Consider the following 20,403-nt stretch of genomic DNA (forward strand, 5'->3'; position numbering starts at 1 on the left):
GTCTTTTCCCTTTTTTATTTATATTGTGAAGCATGTGATGTTTTTCCTCATGTTATATGGAAGTTACTCTTGTACATGCTATCTGTTGATAATAAAGCATTCAAATTAAACGACAGCTCTTTGCTGTGTGCGAAAAGCACCTGGAAATGCAGTCGCCGAACGTCTTTTTATATAAAAAAAAACTTATAAAGAAAATTATACAATGTTCACTCAGCATGGAGTTGCTGGTGGGCGTGTGCTTGGCTGTATGCGTCTTCCGGAAGTGGATGTGCGGACTTGTCTGTGGTGAGTTGGTTGCTATGCGACGTGATCCGGAAGGGAATGTGTGTGTTGTAGTAGTGTGTTGAATCATGGCTGCTTCAACAGTCAACAATGATAGTCGTCACAAAAGGCAAAAATGCAGCGATAAGCTGTCTTTACAAGACAGAGAGATTATTAAACCCTCCATAACCGAGCTCTCCAAAGAGGTGCGCACCAACATCCTCTGTACGGTGGAAGGATGTGGGAAGATTCTGCCTAACACTCCAGCACTCAACATGCATCTGGTCAAGTCCCACAGAGTCAAGGTACACCATTATACAGCTGTTATTGGAAGTTTATGCGTCTTATTTCACCTCGGTTTTCTCTGTTTTACAGTTTATTTGTTGTATTATTATTTTCTATGTGTGAACTAAAATGAATAGTATTTGGCCTACTGAACTGTTCCTGTTACATGTATTAGAAGTGTTGTGCACCAGTAAATGTTTTCTGTAAAAAGGGATTATTACAACTTAAGTATTTTCTTTCATAATTTGATATATTTGCATTTTACTGAAATGTACTGTTCTGTGCATTGATTATATCAGGGCAGTTCAACTCTGGCCCTCGAGATCTTTTTTTACTGCAGAGTTTAGTCTAACCTTAATCAAATACACCTGAACAAACTCAAAGTCATCAGGATTACTAGAACGATACAGGCAGGGGCTTTTGGATTTTGGGACATGTAGATGTCTAGGTGTTTTATAGGATCTCTATGATTAAATGTTCCCCCTAATTCAATGAGAATCGTTTTATTCTACTTTAAACACATATTTTGTATGGTGTCATGTACAAACAAGAAGTCAACAATTGTACATCATTGCAATATAACAATGACATCATGTGCAAAATTGCATTACTAAAAATAATAAAATGAAATATAAACCAACAGCTATAGGGTTTGTTTTTCGAATCATATTCTTCTGTCAAAAAGTTTTTAGTAGTTTTACTTTTCATCATTTGTATAAGAAAGAAATTAAATACATAAAACCTATGTTTCATCTTCAAATATTTGGATTTGTGTTTATAAAATTTAACAAGAATATGAATGTTATTAACCAGAAAATCGTTTTGTTGCGGTTCATAAAAAGTATCATAACATAACTCCTAACACTCATGGATATCAAGCCATAAAGCATATACATAGAATGGAAAAATAAATGATCAGTAGTTTCAATATTATCACAAAATACAATTACTATTTAATTTCAAATTTTTGTTTGTACAAATTCAAAGGATATATATATATATATATATATATATATATATATATATATATATATATATATATATATATATATATATATATATATATATGGAGTTAAATGGAATTACAAGTAAGTTGTTTGTAACCTGTAAATTGTTTATTTTAGAAAAAACTATTAAATCGAGTGTCTACTACAGTGGGGACTAAAATGTTATCAAACATATTTCTGATTTCTGTTTTGTTTGGAAATGTAGTTTCTGTCTAGAAACAGAGTGATGGGATTAGAATGTGAATGAAATCCTTTGATTAGATGTGTAATAGAATTGGGGATAGCTTTTATATAGAATTTAATGTGTTCAGATTACAGGTAATATATTTAAGACAGAAGAAATTATCATACTGTTCATGAATCGTCCTCTGCTATTCACTAAATGAAGCAATGCAGATATCTTTATCCATCCAGTCTTTATTGTAGAATGCAAAGACTTGCTGGTGAAACTGAGATAGTTTAATAATAAAATGTTAGGGAGTGAAAACTAAAGATTTTTTATTTATTTAGAAAAGTTCAGTTCATTGTATGAGAGCTGCTTGACTGGCTGAAAGTTTGAGTGATGTGCAGCACAGGATGAGCCAGGGCTTTTTGCTAGGCATGATGAATAAGAAATGAATAAACACAAACTACAGAAAAATTAGCTGTATTTATTTGTTGTGGAAAAGCAATGCACAGCTTTTCTTCTTTTTGTAACATGATTTGTAAATGTATAAAATCTGATCTGACTGCTCGAACTGAAAAGCATTGAAAAAGTGGTGATAGGCCAAGAAAAAATTACATCTTCACTCTTTATTCAAATATTATAAAATAAAAGTTGTTAGAGTTTGTAGGCATATTTCATAGTTGTGCTTGGATGCAATTGACATTTGTTTTATTAATCAAATTTTTATGGGCATTCAAAATATCCTTTTCCCACTACCTAGCTTAAATGATAATAACACAAATATTATTTTAATAATGTATTAGGAAATGTTGACATTAACATTAGTATTGTTAGTTCTTAGTTCATGTTAACTAAAGTAGTTAAGTAATGAAACCTTATTGTGTAAAGTGTTACCAAGCATTGTTATTTACTGTCAAATCAAATAATTAATCACGGAGCCCAAACCTGTCAGGAACATCTAACTTCATGAGTACTTCTGTCATGACTCATTGTGAAGCGTAAGAACCAATGAAGGCCCCGTCCCCACAAAGATGTGTTTAACTGTATACTTGAAATTGTTGTAATATATACCACCATATGTTGTAATAATGGGAGATGCGCTCATTTCATACAGACTGTATTGTCATCTCTCGAGCTGTCGCGATCTTTTTTGGTGCTCTAATGTGGCGTGACCTTTTTGTACTAGCTCAGTTTAAGCAAAAGGCGTTCAATAAACAAGTAGCCTAATTCATTATTAGGTACTTACATTTTAGACTCAAACAAATAGTTCTATTATTATTGTCCATGATTTCACCGACGAAAATACTTCCAAAGGAAACCAACTCTCAGAGTGCTGTTTTGTACTGAATGATTCACCGTTTGGAATGAATCATTTGAATGAACGACTCAATGACTGACTCATTAAGAGGATCACTTGCTGACACCTATTGGCGGTTTAGTTTCATGTTTAAAAGTATCATTGCATTTTTTGTTTTTGTATATTCAAACATTACAGCTACACTGTGATATTTTCCCCCATCTCGCGGTGAAAAGATATATGACCATCCAGTGAATATTAGTTTCTGTTCCTCTCAATTCTGATTTCGTTTTAATTCCTACGGTGGCCGATTTATTCCAAGATTAACATGGCAATCCCCCTCTTCACATTCAACACTGTGCCATCGAGTGTTAAAACGCAAAAAGCGAAGCTTGAATTTATGGGTATGTCCCTCTTTGGCTAATGTACTTTCAAGATGGAGGGGCAACATGGCGACCAGTATTCGAACCCCTCATGGCATATTATAAACTTATGAGAATACTTTATTACTTGAAATAAGTAAATATACATTTATGAGCACGTATATTTTTGAAAGAAGTGTTTTTAGCTAAGAATAAACTAAAAAAGTTACACAGTGTAGCTTTAAGAACATCAATTTCAAAATTATTTATTGCTGTTTTTTTTTTTCAGTTTAAATTATTTAAGTTGATTGGTAACAGCCCTATAGTGTCTTACTATTATAACTGCATTTATTAGTAAGAATTTAACATGAATGATGATGCATACATTTAATACAACAAAAAAGGCCTTTATAAAATTAAATATGCCTTGGAGTAAATATCACAAATATGCAGATTTAAGTAGGCCTATGTAAAAGCTGATAGAATGAGAATATTGCTTTAGAATCAATATATTTATACCACCAAAAATAAATACCCCCCACCACACACACACACACACACACACACACACACACACATATTGTACAGTACATACAATTTGCTATGTACTCTCCCTGATAGGCCCGAAGTTCATCAATATCAAATAAATTGTGAAATTTGTGACAATGCCCAGCGCTATAGTGTAAATGTTTTTTTGTTTTTTTTAACTTTTTTTTTACTTTTAGCAATTGTTATTTTCTTGTCAGAGTGCACCCAAATGCTTCGTTTACATGTTAAAAACACAAAACAATTCTACTGGGAGGCAATGCCCCAGAGATCCCCCTAAAAGTATTTAATTTGGAAACGTGTCACCTTTTTCACCACTTGTCAGTTTGCAGGTATGTTGCATGCAGAAAATTCTTTCCCAAGGAGCTAGTTACCATTTCCATGATCTGCCAGCTGGGAAGGTACTATAGTTTTAGGATGGCACTCTGTAGATACACAGTATATCCTGTATTCTATTTAGGGCTTTACTTTTCAACTATAATGGTAATCAAGAAAAACTCTACTGTTGGCTTGACAAAATTTTACATGAAAACTCCTCAGGGTGAATGCGATGGCTTTTTGGAAGTGTGCTTCTCATGTTCCCATTGTGTCAGCTACTGAAACAGCATTGAGTACCAATGACAGTAGGGAACCAAGGTTACATAAGACATTTTTTCTTTTGATTTCAGGAGGGTCTCGTCAACCCTACAGTTAGAAAGGACATTAAGGATTCACAAAAGCTCTACTGTTGCCCAATAGAAGGCTGCCCAAGAGGACCAAATAGGCCCTTTTCTCAGTTTTCGCTTGTTAAACAGGTACTTGCATGCTTCCTTCTATAATTTTTATTCTCACTGTACCTTTAGTTAGGGCTGGGAGATATGTCAAATATGTGATTACTCTAAAAAGTTTAGGAACCACTGCTATAGCTTAATATATATATTTTATGTCCTGCTAGGAAAACAGCTGCTAACTAACATGTTTCCTAATCTTACATTTAATGGCATAGCACTTTATGAAGATGCATGCAGAAAAGAAGCACAAGTGTTTGAAGTGCAGCAATGGCTACAGCACTGAGTGGGACCTGCGGAGACATGCTGAGGATTGTGGGAGGACATACAGCTGTACTTGTGGTTGTCCTTATGCCAGTAGAGCAGCACTGCTGTCTCATATCTACAGAACAGGCCATGAGGTTCCCAAGGAGCACAGGTACTCGGTTTATCTGGCTAAGAGTTAAAACTGTTTTAGTGGCGGAATGTTTTATTTTGGGAAAACATGAAAAATGATGTTGATTTTCCACCGTGGCTTGCTTAAATCGTGATACTAATCTTCTTTCTAGAGAATATCATGTCTGACTTCACCTAGGACATTATCCCTTCAAGGCTTAAAGGAACTGTATGTAAGAAATGCATTTAAGTTAATCATAAAATGGCCCTGATGTCTCACTAAACATTAAGAAATCATGTTAATTTCAAATACTTATATCACTGACAACAGTAGTCCGGCCAGGATATTGTTATTTAAAAGTTGTTGTTGCAGCCCACAACTGATGTTGATGTTGACATGTTCTGTTTTGGCCTGAAGCTCCGCCCTCCACCTATCGACCAATCATGAAGTCAGTAGTGTTTCAGCATCCGAGTTGCCAGCTCTGCTCTAGTTACCACAGCTGCAGCTACAAACGTTCCTGCTGGATCCTGCAGCCAATCTGGCAACCTCGAGTCAGGGGTGAGGGGGAGAGGGGATACACTGCTCTACAGTCATTTGAAAGTGATTGCAGTACCAGTTTTGGCCACAATCTTACATACGCTTCCTTTAAGCTAGACCCAGACTAAAATGCATCTTATAAAACGGTTAGTTCCAGTACTTAATTTTGATTGATCAATGGCTGTGTTTTATTCACGGCTTCACCCAGCAGATCTCTGTATCACTTCATAACACCCTTAGTAAACACTCTTAGCAACACAAGCATGTTTGTTCTCATTGATATTGTTCATTGAAGCTTGTATTATTGCAAGAGAGAGATTAAGTGACTGAGTGTATTATCTGCATTCAGATTTAGCATATTCCTTAAAGGGTTAGTTCACCCAAAAATGAAATTGATGTCATTAATGACTCACCCTAATATCGTTCCACACCCTTAAGACCTCCGTTCATCTTCGGAACACAGTTTAAAATATTTTATAGTCCCAGAGCCTATGCCCACTTTACTGTCCATGTCCAGAAAGGGAATAAAAACATCATCAAAGTAGTCCATATGTGACATCAGTTGGTTGATTAGAATCTCTTGAAGCATCGAAAATACATTTTGGTCCAAAAATAACAAAAACTACGACTTTATTCAGCATTGTCTTCTCTTCCTTGTTTCTCAAATAATGATTCAAACGGCCATGAATCAGTGAATCAATTAATGATTCGGATCGCCAATGTCACGTGATTTCAGCAGTTTAGATCGCGTGTCAAACTGCCAAACTGCTGAAATCACATGACATTGGCGATCTGAATCATTGATCGATTCACTGATTCATGGCCGTTTGAATCTTTATTTGAAATAAAGTTGTAGTTTTTGTTATTTTTGGACCAAAATATATTTCCGATGCTTCAAGAACATGTGACATCAACCAACCATCAACCATATGTGACATCAACCAACTGATGTCACAAATGGACTACTTTGATGATGTTTTTATTAGTTATAATAAGAAATCTGTTTAACGTCCGCTATGATATCTTGTCCTTTTAACAATAAAGGGGTTTTCCATGTCCTTGTCAGTTGCGTCTTGTTCTCTTTTTCACACAACAAGTTTTAGACCTTTTAATATAAAAAAGTCTTTGCTATTTTGTGACTCACTCATTAAAATAGTCTTAGATCCATCTAATGGCACAATGTAACGTCTGTTGCAGCAGTTATATAGATCAATGGTTGCTGTTCACGCTAGGGGACTTTTTTTTTCTGGCGGAAGGAAGGAAGGATTTTAGTGATTTTACTTCATGAAAGTTGCACTGATACATATATTTTTTACTGCCTGGTAACCGTTTTGTAAAAGCGAAGTTGTGGTTTATATTGTGTTTTGAACCGCTGAGGGGTTACTCCTCTCTGCGCTGTACCTAACAACACCCCTTAGCTGTTATAAATTCACTGTAAACCACGGCTTTACAAGGCTTATTGCTTTATTTGAGCCATCTAAACTGAAAGCAACTTGCACTGAAATGTCTTAAAGGGGGGGTGAAACACTCAGTTTCAGTCAGTGTCATGTCAATCTTGAGTACCTATAGAGTAGCATTGCATCCTGCATATCTCCGAAAAGTCTTTATTTTTTTTATAATTATAAAAGAAAGATGCGCTGTTCCGAGTCTTTCCGAAAAAGGCCGAGCGGGTGGGGGCGTATCGTGTGAGCGGAGCTAAATAATGACGTGTGTGCGCGCTGCTGCTCTTGTGTTGAGTCGAGTGCGTCGTAAAGCTGTGTCATCCCTAACTGCGGGAAAAACTTTATTCAAAATAAAAATATGGCTTTTAATCAGATACAGCCATACATCTATGATCCGGAATCAGACCCAGAGGCTGCAGTTGAACAGGAGCAGCAGCAAAAACGACTAGAGCAGGACGTCTCTATGTGGTACAAGTTATACACTAACTATATAATATGCTTAGCGACTTGTGTTATTTACATATTTATACTTGAATTATATCGTCGTATTTTTGTCTTTGAAGGTATACATGTGAGAAGTGCAGTTGTGCACGTGTGTGTGTGTGTTTACGCGTGGTTTGTGTAGACAATTGTAACGTTATTAAGCGGACTGGTTTTGCACGGCAGGCTAGTGTTTACATAGAAAGACACGGAATAGTAGCACATTTGAATGAAGAAGCGTGCTTATTTAGTTCAACATATTTCCCCACTCTTTGTGTATTGTTGTTTGGAGTGCTTTTACAATACACAAACATAAAGTTACACATATAGTGGCCAGCTAAACAAATGTACACGCACTACACATCGCATGCTCCATTGATCAATTAACTATACGTGATCATGTTTGGGCTACTTGATGAGCATAGGCAAAAACACAGACATTTGAAGCAGTCTAACTCACCGCCCGCGGTTCTAACGTTGGGACCTTTATCGTTGGGACTGCTCCATCATTCAGCATTTGGCGATCGGGAAAATCCGGCGTCGAGCTGGGCCTTGTTTATGAAACAGTCGGCACCGAAATGCAGCGAACAGATATAAACATTCGCGCAACTCAGTTGCTGATCCGGAAAAGCAAATTCCATCCACTGTTGCCTTACCGCGGGGTTTTTGGGGAATCTGTGCAGGACTGTCTTGGTCTGGCAACCAAAAATGCACTTTTTGATGTCATTGTTAATTGTGCACATCACCTGTGCAGCGCAGCCTACGAGCGCTTTGATGGGCATAGCCTGTTGCTTTCACTCTCTCCCTCTCTCTCTCTCTCACGCTCTTCCGGTAGAATTGTTCGTAAGGCCCATACAAGGAAATTCCGCCCCCATTAACGTCAAAGGGGACGCATGATCGCAAAAAACTTGCCGAAACTTATGACTAACCGGAAGTAGTATTTTTGACAAAGAAATACTCCCATCAAACGTCCACCTTAACTTTTGAAACTTTGTCCATGTTTAGTATGGGATTCCAAGTCTTTAACAGTGTAAAAAGATCAGTATGCATGAAACAGCATTTCACCCCCCCTTTAAATATATGTCAATGCCATTGTTTTGTCTGAAGATGTACATCAGTAATGTTTTTTCTTTTTTTTCTAGGGCAATGTTTATTAAAGCTACTTAAATGCCCTAATTGCTAAATAATTAAGGCCTATTCCTGGATTAATCTAAACCCTGTCGGTGAAATCGGCCTGTGTGGGTCAGGACAGCCACTGATTATTTTATTAATATCTTGCGTCCTAGTTTAAGGTTGTTAATCATAGTATGTCTTATTAAAATGCTTAGAATGTCAGTATTTGTCTTACAGGTATCCACCAGTGAAAAAGAGGAAGATGGAACGATCAAGCAGTGCAACAAATGTTATGCCTGATGAACAAATAAATGAAATTCCAGACTCTAAGAAAAAGCTCGATGAAGGAGCATTCTCAACCATACTAGTCTCTGAAGCCCCAGACAGAACAGAGCACAACACTAACCACCCTACAAACATCCAGAAGCTCCTTCTACCGAAGCCCAAAGTGGCCCTAGTCAACGTTCCTGTAATGCAGTTCGCCCACCTGCCTGTTCTCCTCCCCTCTGCAGAAAGCAGTGCCTTGAGGTTGTTGGTCTTGTCTGTGGATGCACAAGGGTCCGTAAACACTGTGCATATTTTGTCACCGTCGGTCGGCACAGTCGTGCCTGATCTGAACAATAAGACTTTCAAAGAGACCTTTCCTGTACCTACATCGGGCCCAGAAACGATCAGCACAGGAGTACAGGTCAATCTGGAGAGTCAAGTCTCTGTGGGATATCCAATGATTGATCTTGGATCCAAAAACAAAAGCACTTCAACAAACATTCAAACTGACATATCATACCTCGACAAAGGGATGGATGCTGGACCAGGGACTGTTTCCCCCTGCTGTGAGGCCTCAGTGTCCTCTTGCTCTCAGACGGACATCAGTGTGAGCGCTCAGATTCAGCTGCCTGTTAGTGTGCAAACCCAGACACTACCCTCACGAACCAAAGCCACTTTTTCAATTGGGGCACAGACAGATGTTTTCGGTTTCTCATCCTTTAATGTGACCCGAGAAACTCAAACAAGCTCTTCTGCAGCCCCAGTGCATGAAAGCCAGATGGACCAAGCAATGTGCACAAATCTTTTTGATTCTGATACACTTAGTGTCTCCACTCAGACCGCAATGGCTGATGCGCCTTTCAGAACCAATGGTTTAGAAGATCATCTAACCAGCACAGGAGCTGGGCTTTTTGAGGACAAGACTGCTGTATCCATGTGTTTTGGCGCCCAGACTGACATTTTGCACCAAAACACAGTTGCAGACAACCAGACTCAAACCATGATACTCTTCCGTGACCTTGAGAACATACTTTCTGACACCATAACCGGGGCAGCTTCGAGCTGTGCTTCAGGTTTAGTTGCTGCGCATGAACCGCATCACACTGGTATTGACTTTGACTTTGAGGAGTTCCTTAATGCAGCACACATTCAGACTCAGACGGAAGAAAGTGGCTTAAACAGTCTGAACACGGAGACAACGTTGGAACTCCTGGACATTGAGACACAGACTGACTTCCTACTCTTTGAAAACCTTGGTAACGGGCACAACAGTGACGTTGGAACAAGGGTGCAATCAAATGATCTGGAGCTTGAGATGTTTGACACCCAGACCCAAACAGATCTCAACTTCCTATTAGACACGAGTGGACACATGCCCCTTGGCAGTATCCTCAGACAGTCTAGTTTCAGCATGAGCACAGAGTCCTCAGACACAGAAACACAGACCGACATCAGGCCTGCTCCGCTTTCCCTGCCTTGCTCCCATGATGGGCAGGTGAGGCTCAGCAGTGCTGAAACTCAGACCATCTCCAGTTCCTTTCACAGCCTTGGCCACCTCTTCCACACTAGCAATGAGACCCAGACAGCTGTGGATGACTTTCTTTCTGCAGACTTGGCTTGGAACATGGAGTCTCACTTCAGCTCGGTGGAAACCCAAACGTGTGAGGAGCTCCTCTCATTATTTCGACACAACGAGAAAGCCAAAAGCTGAAGGGTCCATCAAAGGTGATTTTGATTCGAGTTAGTTTACATAATGGAGTCATTCCTAGTACCTCCTGCAACAAGGGTGGTAGAACCTAAAACAGTCCCTCACAATAATCTAGAGCTCAATATTTGTATGCATACTTCAGACATAATTCCACAATGATGTATTGCATATCTGCCCAAATCTAAGGACGTATGAATATACCTTTGCAGCACTTTATTACCTCATTGTTAATGTTCAAAATATATCAGTTCAAAAGTATTTTGTCTGTTGCAGTAGATCAGTTCAGAGCCTCGTGTGTGTGTGTGTGTGTGTGTGTGTGTGTGTGTGTGTGTGTGTGTGTGTGTGTGCATGCGCGCTTGTGTGCGTGTGTGCATTTATGCGTGTTTGAGAAACAAGTCAAGAAATCAGACGGAAATGATAAACATTCCTTCCACGCGTAAAATGTCTTGTCTCGTAGGTGTACGTTCTAATCTGATGTTTAAATGACTCGAGTCTTATCTTTAGTTTATACCTTTTTTTTTATTTTTGCTTTGCGGTATACTTATGTTACATTTATTTGTGCAATGCTCTAGACCCATCTACTAGTCACTGTGAGTAAATTTTGGTCTCGATTCGTGACAGAATTTATTCCAATACTTCTTGCTGACTGTTATGGCATATTCATTTTAATCTTTACAACCTAAATCAGATGAATTTGCGTCTTATGCATGTTTCAGATGTCACGTTTCCTTGAAAAGCGAGCTGGGACATTGCTGTTGTTTACTGTGATTTGCATTCTGTACTGTGAGTAGATTTAAATAAGCAAATCGCAAAAGTTTACAGTATAACAAAACCTTTAATACTTCTTTAAAAGCATGTATTAATTTTGATGGAATATGTTCATCCCTCTTCATGATTTCAAATACCAGTTTAAACTTGCTGTATTAACTCTTTAGTTGATGCCTTAATTTAAGTGTTGATATGCTTTCAATGGAGATACTGAAATCACAGTGCTGCTTAATGGAGGAAAGCAAAGTTGCTTTCCTTTGTGTTTTTATTTTCATGATTTCGGTAGAGATTTTTTATTTGTATATTTATTTGGTATTGATTCTTTTGAATGTTTCATCTCTGTAAGTGTGCTGTAAAATCACCTGCTCATTCACTACTCCTTGGCCTTACTACACCGAAAGCCAACCATAGCTTTATTTTCATTTACACACACACACACACACACACCCACACCCACACAAATATGTACTTAATGTATATAGTGGAAATTCCACAAGTAGATTGTTAAGTTACATTGGCTGCTTCTCAACATTGTAACTGCAAAAGAGCTTTAGTATTTTCATGCCAAACATTAGAAACTCATATTTAGCCACATCAATTAAATTGTTGTTTAGATCTTGGAATAAATATTACAAATGAATATGTGTTCATTTTGTTTGGGCAACGATGATGTCATAGTAAAAACTTGCTATAGAAAACTTGAAAGAGTGGGCTAAGCTCAAGTGTTTCTCTGTAAAGAGTGCATGCGTTTCTTTTTCTGCCAATAATTTCTTTTTTGTTGCATTTTGTTTGTCATTATCAACATAAGTGTCTAATTTAACTTGGGTATAATACGTTATTTATAGTTATGTATAATAATGATATAATGATTATTTTTGTTCTTTGGAGGCTGGTCATTTGTATTTTATGGCTATGTTCTGTTGTTTAGGCTATGCAGATGCACATGAAACCGCTAAATAAACTGCAGAGAAGAATGTTTTTGGCCATTAATCGAATCAAGCATAATACAGTTGTTTACAGTGCATCCGGAGTATTCAACACACTTCACTTTTTCCACATTTTGTTATATTAGAGCCTTATTCCAAAATTGATTAAATTCATAATTTTCCTCAAAATTCTACAAAAACAATACCCCATAATGACAACCTAAAAGAAATGTTTGAAATATTTGCAAATGTATTAAAAATTTAAAAAACGGGGGGAAAAATGTGTGTACATGCGTATGCCCCAGTCTGAAGTCCAGAGCGCTCTGGAGCCGGTTTTCATTAAGGATGTCTCTGTACATTGCTGCATTCATCTGTCCCTCGATCCTGACTAGTCTTCCAGTTCCTGCCACTGAAAAACATCCCCACAGCATGATGCTGCCACCACCATGGTGAGGGATGGTATTGGCCAGGTGATAAGTGGTGCCTGGTTTCCTCTAGACATGACTCTTAAGCCCCATTTCCACCAGAATGAACCGGGTGCTACTTCAGAGCCAGTGCTAGTGTCAATTCTAAGTTGGTTCTACTGACGAGCCTTTAAGAACCGGTTTGGCTTTCCACAGAGCCACAACAGAGCCAGGTCTTACGTCACTGTATACGTCTCATCTTTCTGAGAGGCAGCAGGAAATACAAACACACCAGGTTGTTCGAGATGCATCGCCGCTGCAAGGACCATTCCGCGTATGATATCAAAATACCGCGTGAGCGATTCAAAAGCATAAGGAGTCGTTTGCGCTCGCTGTACTTTAATGTCATACGGCGATTGGGCTGCACAGCGTGCACCAATGTATCTCGAACAAGCCTTTCATCAAAAATGGCTCATGGCTTTATGATTGCCATCAAAACGCCACGAATCCAACCCATTCGTGTAGATCTCCATTATTGTATATACGGAGATTACAATCGAGCAGCTGTTAGCTGCTATTTAAAAAATGGCAGACACAAGTTTGTGTTCGTCTTGTTGATCACGCTGCCCCCAGCCGCTGACGCAAGCGGTTCTTACTTCTAGCCCAGCAATGTTTTGGTGCCACTTAAGAACCACTTTTCCAGGCTCGGAGCTGGTGCTTTGGCTGTGGAAAGACAAAGAACCGATTTGAAACTAGGCTCTGGCTCCGAACTAGCACCAGCACTGCCTTAGTGGAAAAGGGGTAACAGAGTCCTTCAGGTAGGTGGGCTGTCATGTGCTTTTTATTGAGTAGTGGCTTCTGTCTGGCCACTCTACCATACAGGCCTGATTGGTGGAGTGCTGCAGAGATAGTTATTCTTCTGGAAGGTTCTCTTCTCCACAGAGAAACACTGGAGCTCTGTCAGAGTGACCCTCAGTGGAAACAGGATGCACCTGAGCTCAATTTTGAGTGTCATGGCAAAGGCTGTAAATACTTGTGATTTTTGTTGTTGTTGTTTTCCAGTATGTGGTATTGTTTGTAGAATTTTGAGGAAAAAAAGTAACTTAATTAACTTTTCGTTTCCATTTTGGTATGTTGTAACAAAATGTGAAAAGTGAAGTGCTGTGAATACTTTCCAGATGCACCGTATATTACACTAATATTATAATGTGATTTATTATTTTCTTCTGTTTTATATTGTCAATATTATGAGTGTCAACAAATAATTATGTTCAAGTAATTTTGGGCACATACAGCTGGTCACAGATATATAGGACATTTGCATGGAATCTTATATCTCATTTGAAGCTAGATACAAATGTCACTGGATACAAAGTACTCTTCAGCTGTATATGTGTAAGGAACAGAATAGACTTCACTAGTTTGCACACTTGAATTAAGCTTTTAATCAGATTGATTTTTACAGTGATTATTTAATTAGTTTTAATGCTGTACATATTATGGAGCTAGAAATATGACAAAATGATCTGAATTTGAATTGTATAAATCAGAATTATTGACAAGTGTAATCTAACAAAATGGAATATTATGTTGCATTTTACATAGTTCTGAATTAGAATTTTTAAATGTTGAAAATAGAACATTAGAAATTGAACACATCTGAAATGTTTTATGTCGAAATTGTATAGACATGTATTTTCAAACAGCAGATATTTTGTTCTGAATTAATAGACTGGAAAATTACAGTTTTTGAAAATACAGATTCATGAACATAATTCAGATGAAGAAGTAATTCAGATCATCAAATTCAAAATTCAAACCACAGAAATTTTGATCTTACAGAAAGTAGGCCAGAGGTCATCATCAGGGAAGAGTAAAGGATGTCAGAAAAGTCAAATGGAGCACGGTCCGTGTATCATCTGATCATTTCATTTCCTTTTTGTAATGGAATAAAGAGAAAAGATTTTAAAAAATGAGATATCGGCTAGATTTCTCATTTTTTGCGCGTGGTTTACAAATCGCTGATTAGTGAAGAAAATCAGCATTTGACGTCATCTGTCGAATCCAAAATCGCCCCCTAAACCCTCATTCACTATTCCCTACTTTAGTCCACTAATAGGCTAGTTAACTTGAATGCGTGAATGAAAACGAGTGTGTGAAGTCAGACAGCCGTTGAGTGTAGCCTACACCGGCTGTACATGTCCACTATGGTTTCGGACAATGACTGTCCCCTCAAATGATGCCATTTTAATAATCATAATCATTTTTTAAAAATCTTTTCTCTTTATATCAGTACAAATAGGAAATGAAATGATCAGATGATACACGGACTGTGCGCCAATTGACTTTTCTTTACTCTTCCCTGATGATGACGCCTGGCCTACTTTCTGTAAGATCTGAATTTCTGCGGCTTGAATTTTAAAATATATTGAATTTGATGATCTGAATTTCTTCTTCATCTGAAATCTTGAATCTGTATTTTCAAAAACTGTAATTTTCCAGTCTATTAATTCAGAACAAAATATCTGCTGTTTGAAAATACATGTCTATACAATTTCGACATAAAAACATTTCAGATGTGTTCAATTTCAATTGTTCTATATTCAACATTTAAAAATTCTAATTCAGAACTATGTAAAATGCAACATAATATTCAATTTAGTTAATTACACTTTTCAAATTCAAATACTATTCAAATTCAGATCATTTTGTCATATTTCCAGCTCCATATACATACTAAAAAATGGCATGGTTCTGAATAAAAGGATCCTAGAGTCTCAAAAAAAAAACAAGCACACTAGAAAATAAAATGGTTGCATAGTTATTTTCATGTGGCGCACATATTCTGGAGTGTTAATCTTGTGTTCTGAGTCTTATGCTATTTAAAAAAAAAAAAAAAAAAAATCCTTAATCCAGGGGTGTCAAACTCAGTTCCTGGAGGGCCACAGCCCTGTAGAGTTTAGCTTTAAACCTAATTAAACACACCTGATCCAGATAATCAAGTCCTTCAGGCTTATTTGAAAACTAGAGGTACGTGTGTTGGAACAGAGTTGGAGCTAAACTCTGCAGGGCTGTGGCCCTCCAGGAACTGAGTTTGACACCCCTGCACTAATCACATCATCTATTTATCTGTACTCCAAAAAGATGCTGCAACAATGTTCAGAGTTCAAAATTAGTAATATTCACGCAGGCATGTGAACTCTGGTTCCAACCAGCATTAGTCGATGAGCTTCAGGTCTTTTCAGATCTCTTGTTTTGTGGCCAGAATACAACCTATAACTGGTGTTGTTCCTGGTGGAAGGCCTTACCAGTTCTTCCTGCCTGAGGTTTCGGCCCACAGTGCTGGAAGGTAATTCATACTTATTTTGAAAAGTGACGTTAAAAGTAGGTAGCCAATGTTTTGTGCTGGAGGATCCCTTAAACCTGCAGCTGTTCTCTCCTGGGATAAAGTTTGTGAGGACCTCAACAACATGTCCTGTGCCACCACTGACACTCACTCGTTCACCAGCAGTGGCGCCAGGCATCATGGCCTTGGTGACTTCTGTTGACTGCGCTCTTTTAAAAAGACTGTAGCTCCTTAGGTTTCTGGACTCTCTGACAGGAGGCAGCACACTAACGCTTCTGATGCTAAAAGCAACTCTCTTTTCCTTCAGCATTTGACATGGTTCAGTATGATAATGGCAGACTGATGGTAATTTGTTTTGTGTACACTGTTCGTCTCCAGACAGCAATTTGTTGACTAATGGCCCTGACATATTTTGCAAAGATAGACTGAAAGTGTATAGTTCATCTGAGGAGGTTGAAGGGAAATTATTGTGAGTTTCCTTTGAAAGATCCAGAAGGGTTGGGGAAGTCTTTCTAAAAGTTTTCAGAGCATTTCCAGCAGGGCAATAACTGGGCAGATCAGAGAGTTTAAGGTCTGCACACAGGAGGCAATGAGAATCAATGATGTCTTGCTTGTTTTTCGCCTTCCTTTGCTGTTGAAAGAATACAGCAAAAGGGGGCAATCTCCCCCAACCTTCAACCTGTTAAAAAAATATATGTTTTTGAGTTTTCAGGTAAACTCATAAATTATTAACAAATGCAAGATTTAATCAGAGGTGGACAGTAACTAAGTACATTTACTTGAGTACTGTACTTAAGTACACTTACTTGAGTACTGTACTTAAGTACACTTTTTGAGTATCTGTACTTTACTGGAGTATTATTTTTTTCTGGAAACATATGACTTTTACTTCACTACATTTGAAAGACAAATATCATACTTTTTACTCCACTACATTTCTATCTAGGTCGAAAGTCGTTTCTGTTCCAGTTCTGAAAGTCGGAGGATGATTTTTTTCATCTTTAAAAGTTTTTTGTTGTTGTTTCAGACAGTCTATCAGGAATCACTCTTATAGGGTCATATTAATTTACCCAACTTTTTTTTTGAACACTGATCAGTTCATAGCAAAATGGAAGAAGATGGTTCTTAGGCACAAGTGTGTGCACTTTGAAAGTATGTTTCAGTAAAAAAAAAATAAGATAAGTTTAGTTGGCAATGGCATACACTTGGTACATGTCTTATAAAATATTAAAAATATAAACGTCTGGGAGAAAGAGAAGAGTAAAGTTGGGAGAATATCAGATGTGTATCAGTGTATTGGATCCGTGCATTCAGCCTTAAAGTGACAGCAGCTTTATAAAGAGCTTTGTAACTTATATACAAGTATTTAAATGAGTTTAAGTTAGTCGTATGCTAGTATGTCAGATGGAGCATCATTGACTGGCTTAAACCATGATGGCATAATTGGCATTTATACAACAATAATAAAATAATGCATTGACATAAAAAAGGAAATTTACTTTTATACTTAAGCACTTTTGAAAACAAATACTTCTGTACTTTTACTTGAGTAAACATCTATTTTTACAACTTTCACTTGTAACGGAGTAATATTTGACCAGTAGTACTTTTACTTTTACAAGTAATAGAGTTGTGTACTTTGTCCACCTCTGGATTTAATATGTGGGAACATTACTGTTGCATCTAAAATGCATACTACAAAAAAGATGCATTTTCAGTGCTGCATAGAGAACATGGATGAAATTAAAATTATGATTATAATATGTAAGCTTGTTTTCACCTTGGAATAAAATAAAAAAAATTATACATCCCACAATTCCTTTTTCTAAGTATGTCAGAATTGTGAGATACAGACTTGTATTTGTATGTACAGACGCAATTGCGTGTTCTAAAGTCAGAATTTTGAGTTTAAGCTATATTTCACAATTCTCTATTTTATAACCCGCGATTCTGACTTCTTTTTTTTCAGAATAGTATAATATAAAAAAGGAATTATAACTTTTTTCTTCTCACAATTTTCACTTCTCTTCTCAGAATTGTGACACACAAAAACAGGAGACATGGTGGGAAAAATATGAGATGGGAGGAAAAATATCAAGTCAGTGCTTTCTGCGTTCATTCTTAAATATTTTGATCCACTGAGAAACTTTGTGTTCACTTGCAAAATGTTGGCGTTCCCCTGACAATCTTCGAACTAAAACATGGGAATTCATTTTATAGTGAGAACTTTAACTTATTATTATTAATAATCTAATTTCAGACAGACTTCTTAGGCAGAGTTATAGTTTAATAATGAACAACAATATAGAGCTTTGGTGAGAATAAAACAAATATTTAATTACTACATTAGTAATTTCTCACTAGAAATGACATCAGAAGTGGAAAATGTTGGTAATAAAAAAGTACATTTACACACAAACTGACCAGCAAACGCAACTTTCGGACGCCCTCTTTTTTTCTAGATCAACTGTCACAGAATGAATGCAAAGGACTGTGGGATATCAAAGGCAGCGAAGGATACATTTATGCTTCCTTCAAAAATTGATCTGATGAAGGAATCTCAGGAGACAGGAAGTGGAGCTAATATTGGATTCAGATGTGCCTTGATGCCTTTCTGCCTCGAAATGTGTCCACAGAAGGCAGGATTTTCCAGGTAATGGACGCAACCACTTTTAAGACTTTAAATTGTGCAAATTCTTAGACAAAAAATCAGAATTGGCAAGAAATATAATAAGATTTTCAAGATATAAACGTAACGCAAAAACATTTGTGTTCTTGCGATTGAACACAACCTTTCTCTTTGAGCACAAACATTTTACGAGTGGTTCACTATATAGTTAGCTCACAAATAAATGTTCTACTTTTTTTTTCATGTCCCTTTAGGTGCTCCGTAATTGCAAGTTAATTCTAAATTTATTTCTCACAATTGCTACTTTACATCACGTCATTTTGAGAAGTCAGAATTGCGAGAATATGTGGCAGTTACCTTTTTTTAATTTTGTATTCAGTGGCAGAAACAAGCTTCTAGTTGGCTATACAAAGTATAAAATAATGAATGAAAATATTTACATGAATAAAAAGTATGAAATTATAAAATATATATTCTACCAAAAGAATAACAAAGTTAGATGTTGCACTCCCTTACGAAACAAAAATATATTGCAATATATTTCATATATGGGATTTAATATTTATATTTTCCAATATATTGCAATATATTGAAAGTGGCAATCATTTGTATATTTTGCAATATATTGCATGAATATATATATAATATTTTATAATACCATCAATATATTATTCCATATATTAAAATATATTTCAAGAAAATATATTGGTAAATATATTTTCCTTTCGTAAGGGCTGATACAGCATTTCATTAATAAATTCAAAGCATTATCAAAATCATTTGATTTTAAGCTTCACGATTTTATATAGAGTGCATATTTTAGTGCCTTTATAACTGAATTTGAATTTTGAATTTGACAGAATTTGTAGCAAACTTAATTTAGAAAATATGATCAGATTACAGGTGTTCTAATATTTAGAACAACACACTAATTCAGAAGTTTGAGATTAATAATTATGTTGTAAAAAAATGAATAAATTGAACTATAATTAATTCCAAAGTGGTTTATGACCAAATGTTACTTAGCAGAAACAAAAAAGGACAGCGAGTGATATGCCTAAATGATAAAGCACTCTGAGAACACACTTAGAAGTGTGTAATTCTGTTTAATGTCGTGTTGATTTGACTCACAGCTTCTTCCCAGCCAGTGCAGCTGTTAAATATGCGGTGCTCCCTGCAATAATCCTCTTCACTGAGATCCAGCAACTCACTGACATACTGACTGCACGAAGACTCGGTGTTCCTTTGAATGCTGTCAGAAATCCCATGTTGATTCTCAACATCAGTTTCGTCTGACGCATAGTCTTCTGTGATATTCATTCTGGACAGCTTCAATCACAGTCTGAGACCCAACAACAACAACAATTTCTGCAAAGATCATTTGAGCCTTGAGTTACCTATTCTAATGATGTACCATAGTAACGTTAATGAATACGGAAAAAATTAAACACAGCAAATAACGTTTACTTACATGCATGCGTATATGCGTCATACAAATAAAACATGCAATACGTTTAATATAACTACTAACTTACGTTGTTTTGACAACACTGACATCTTAAATGTAGTAATGTTGTAAAATAAAAAAAAGTCTAAATACATGAAATGGTACCCTATTTCATTTGTATAAGTAAACTGTGGACAACGAATGTTTGGAGGCAAGTTGTCATGACAACCGTTGAAGAGGATGACGTAGTGGAAAAAAGACAAGAGCAC

The 20,403-nt window shown here is 36.8% G+C and overlaps 2 protein-coding genes across 2 annotated transcripts; one reads left to right on the forward strand and one right to left on the reverse strand.

The window, feature by feature from the left end:
• Nucleotides 1-252: 252 nt before the first annotated feature.
• On the forward strand, nucleotides 253-12,424 carry atmin (ATM interactor). The gene is made up of 4 exons (XM_067419748.1): nucleotides 253-566; nucleotides 4,593-4,718; nucleotides 4,910-5,109; nucleotides 8,877-12,424. Exons 1-4 carry the CDS (start codon nucleotides 351-353, stop codon nucleotides 10,615-10,617), a joined length of 2,283 nt encoding a protein of 760 aa, XP_067275849.1. The 5' UTR covers nucleotides 253-350; the 3' UTR covers nucleotides 10,618-12,424.
• A 3,305-nt stretch (nucleotides 12,425-15,729) lies between these two features.
• Nucleotides 15,730-20,078, reverse strand: si:ch73-103b9.2 (uncharacterized protein LOC100150067 homolog). Its single transcript, XM_067419746.1, has 2 exons — nucleotides 19,819-20,078; nucleotides 15,730-16,737 (listed from the first exon to the last, which is right to left on the reverse strand). Exons 1-2 carry the CDS (start codon nucleotides 20,005-20,007, stop codon nucleotides 15,895-15,897), a joined length of 1,032 nt encoding a protein of 343 aa, XP_067275847.1. The 5' UTR covers nucleotides 20,008-20,078; the 3' UTR covers nucleotides 15,730-15,894.
• Nucleotides 20,079-20,403: the final 325 nt, after the last annotated feature.

This window comes from Pseudorasbora parva, chromosome 16 (assembly GCF_024679245.1).
Source record: "Pseudorasbora parva isolate DD20220531a chromosome 16, ASM2467924v1, whole genome shotgun sequence".
Classification (NCBI taxonomy): domain Eukaryota; kingdom Metazoa; phylum Chordata; class Actinopteri; order Cypriniformes; family Gobionidae; genus Pseudorasbora; species Pseudorasbora parva.

Excerpts from the sequence above, each read along its gene's own strand:
- atmin (XM_067419748.1), top strand. The coding sequence starts at position 351 with ATGGCTGCTTCAACAGTCAACAATGATAGTCGTCACAAAAGGCAAAAA. Across the intron at positions 4,719-4,909 it reads AGTTTTCGCTTGTTAAACAG|CACTTTATGAAGATGCATGC; the intron begins GTACTTGCATGC and ends TTAATGGCATAG. Across the intron at positions 5,110-8,876 it reads GAGGTTCCCAAGGAGCACAG|GTATCCACCAGTGAAAAAGA; the intron begins GTACTCGGTTTA and ends TTTGTCTTACAG.
- si:ch73-103b9.2 (XM_067419746.1), bottom strand. The coding sequence starts at position 20,007 with ATGAATATCACAGAAGACTATGCGTCAGACGAAACTGATGTTGAGAAT. Across the intron at positions 16,738-19,818 it reads GCACTGGCTGGGAAGAAGCT|GTTGAAGGTTGGGGGAGATT; the intron begins GTGAGTCAAATC and ends TTTTTTTAACAG.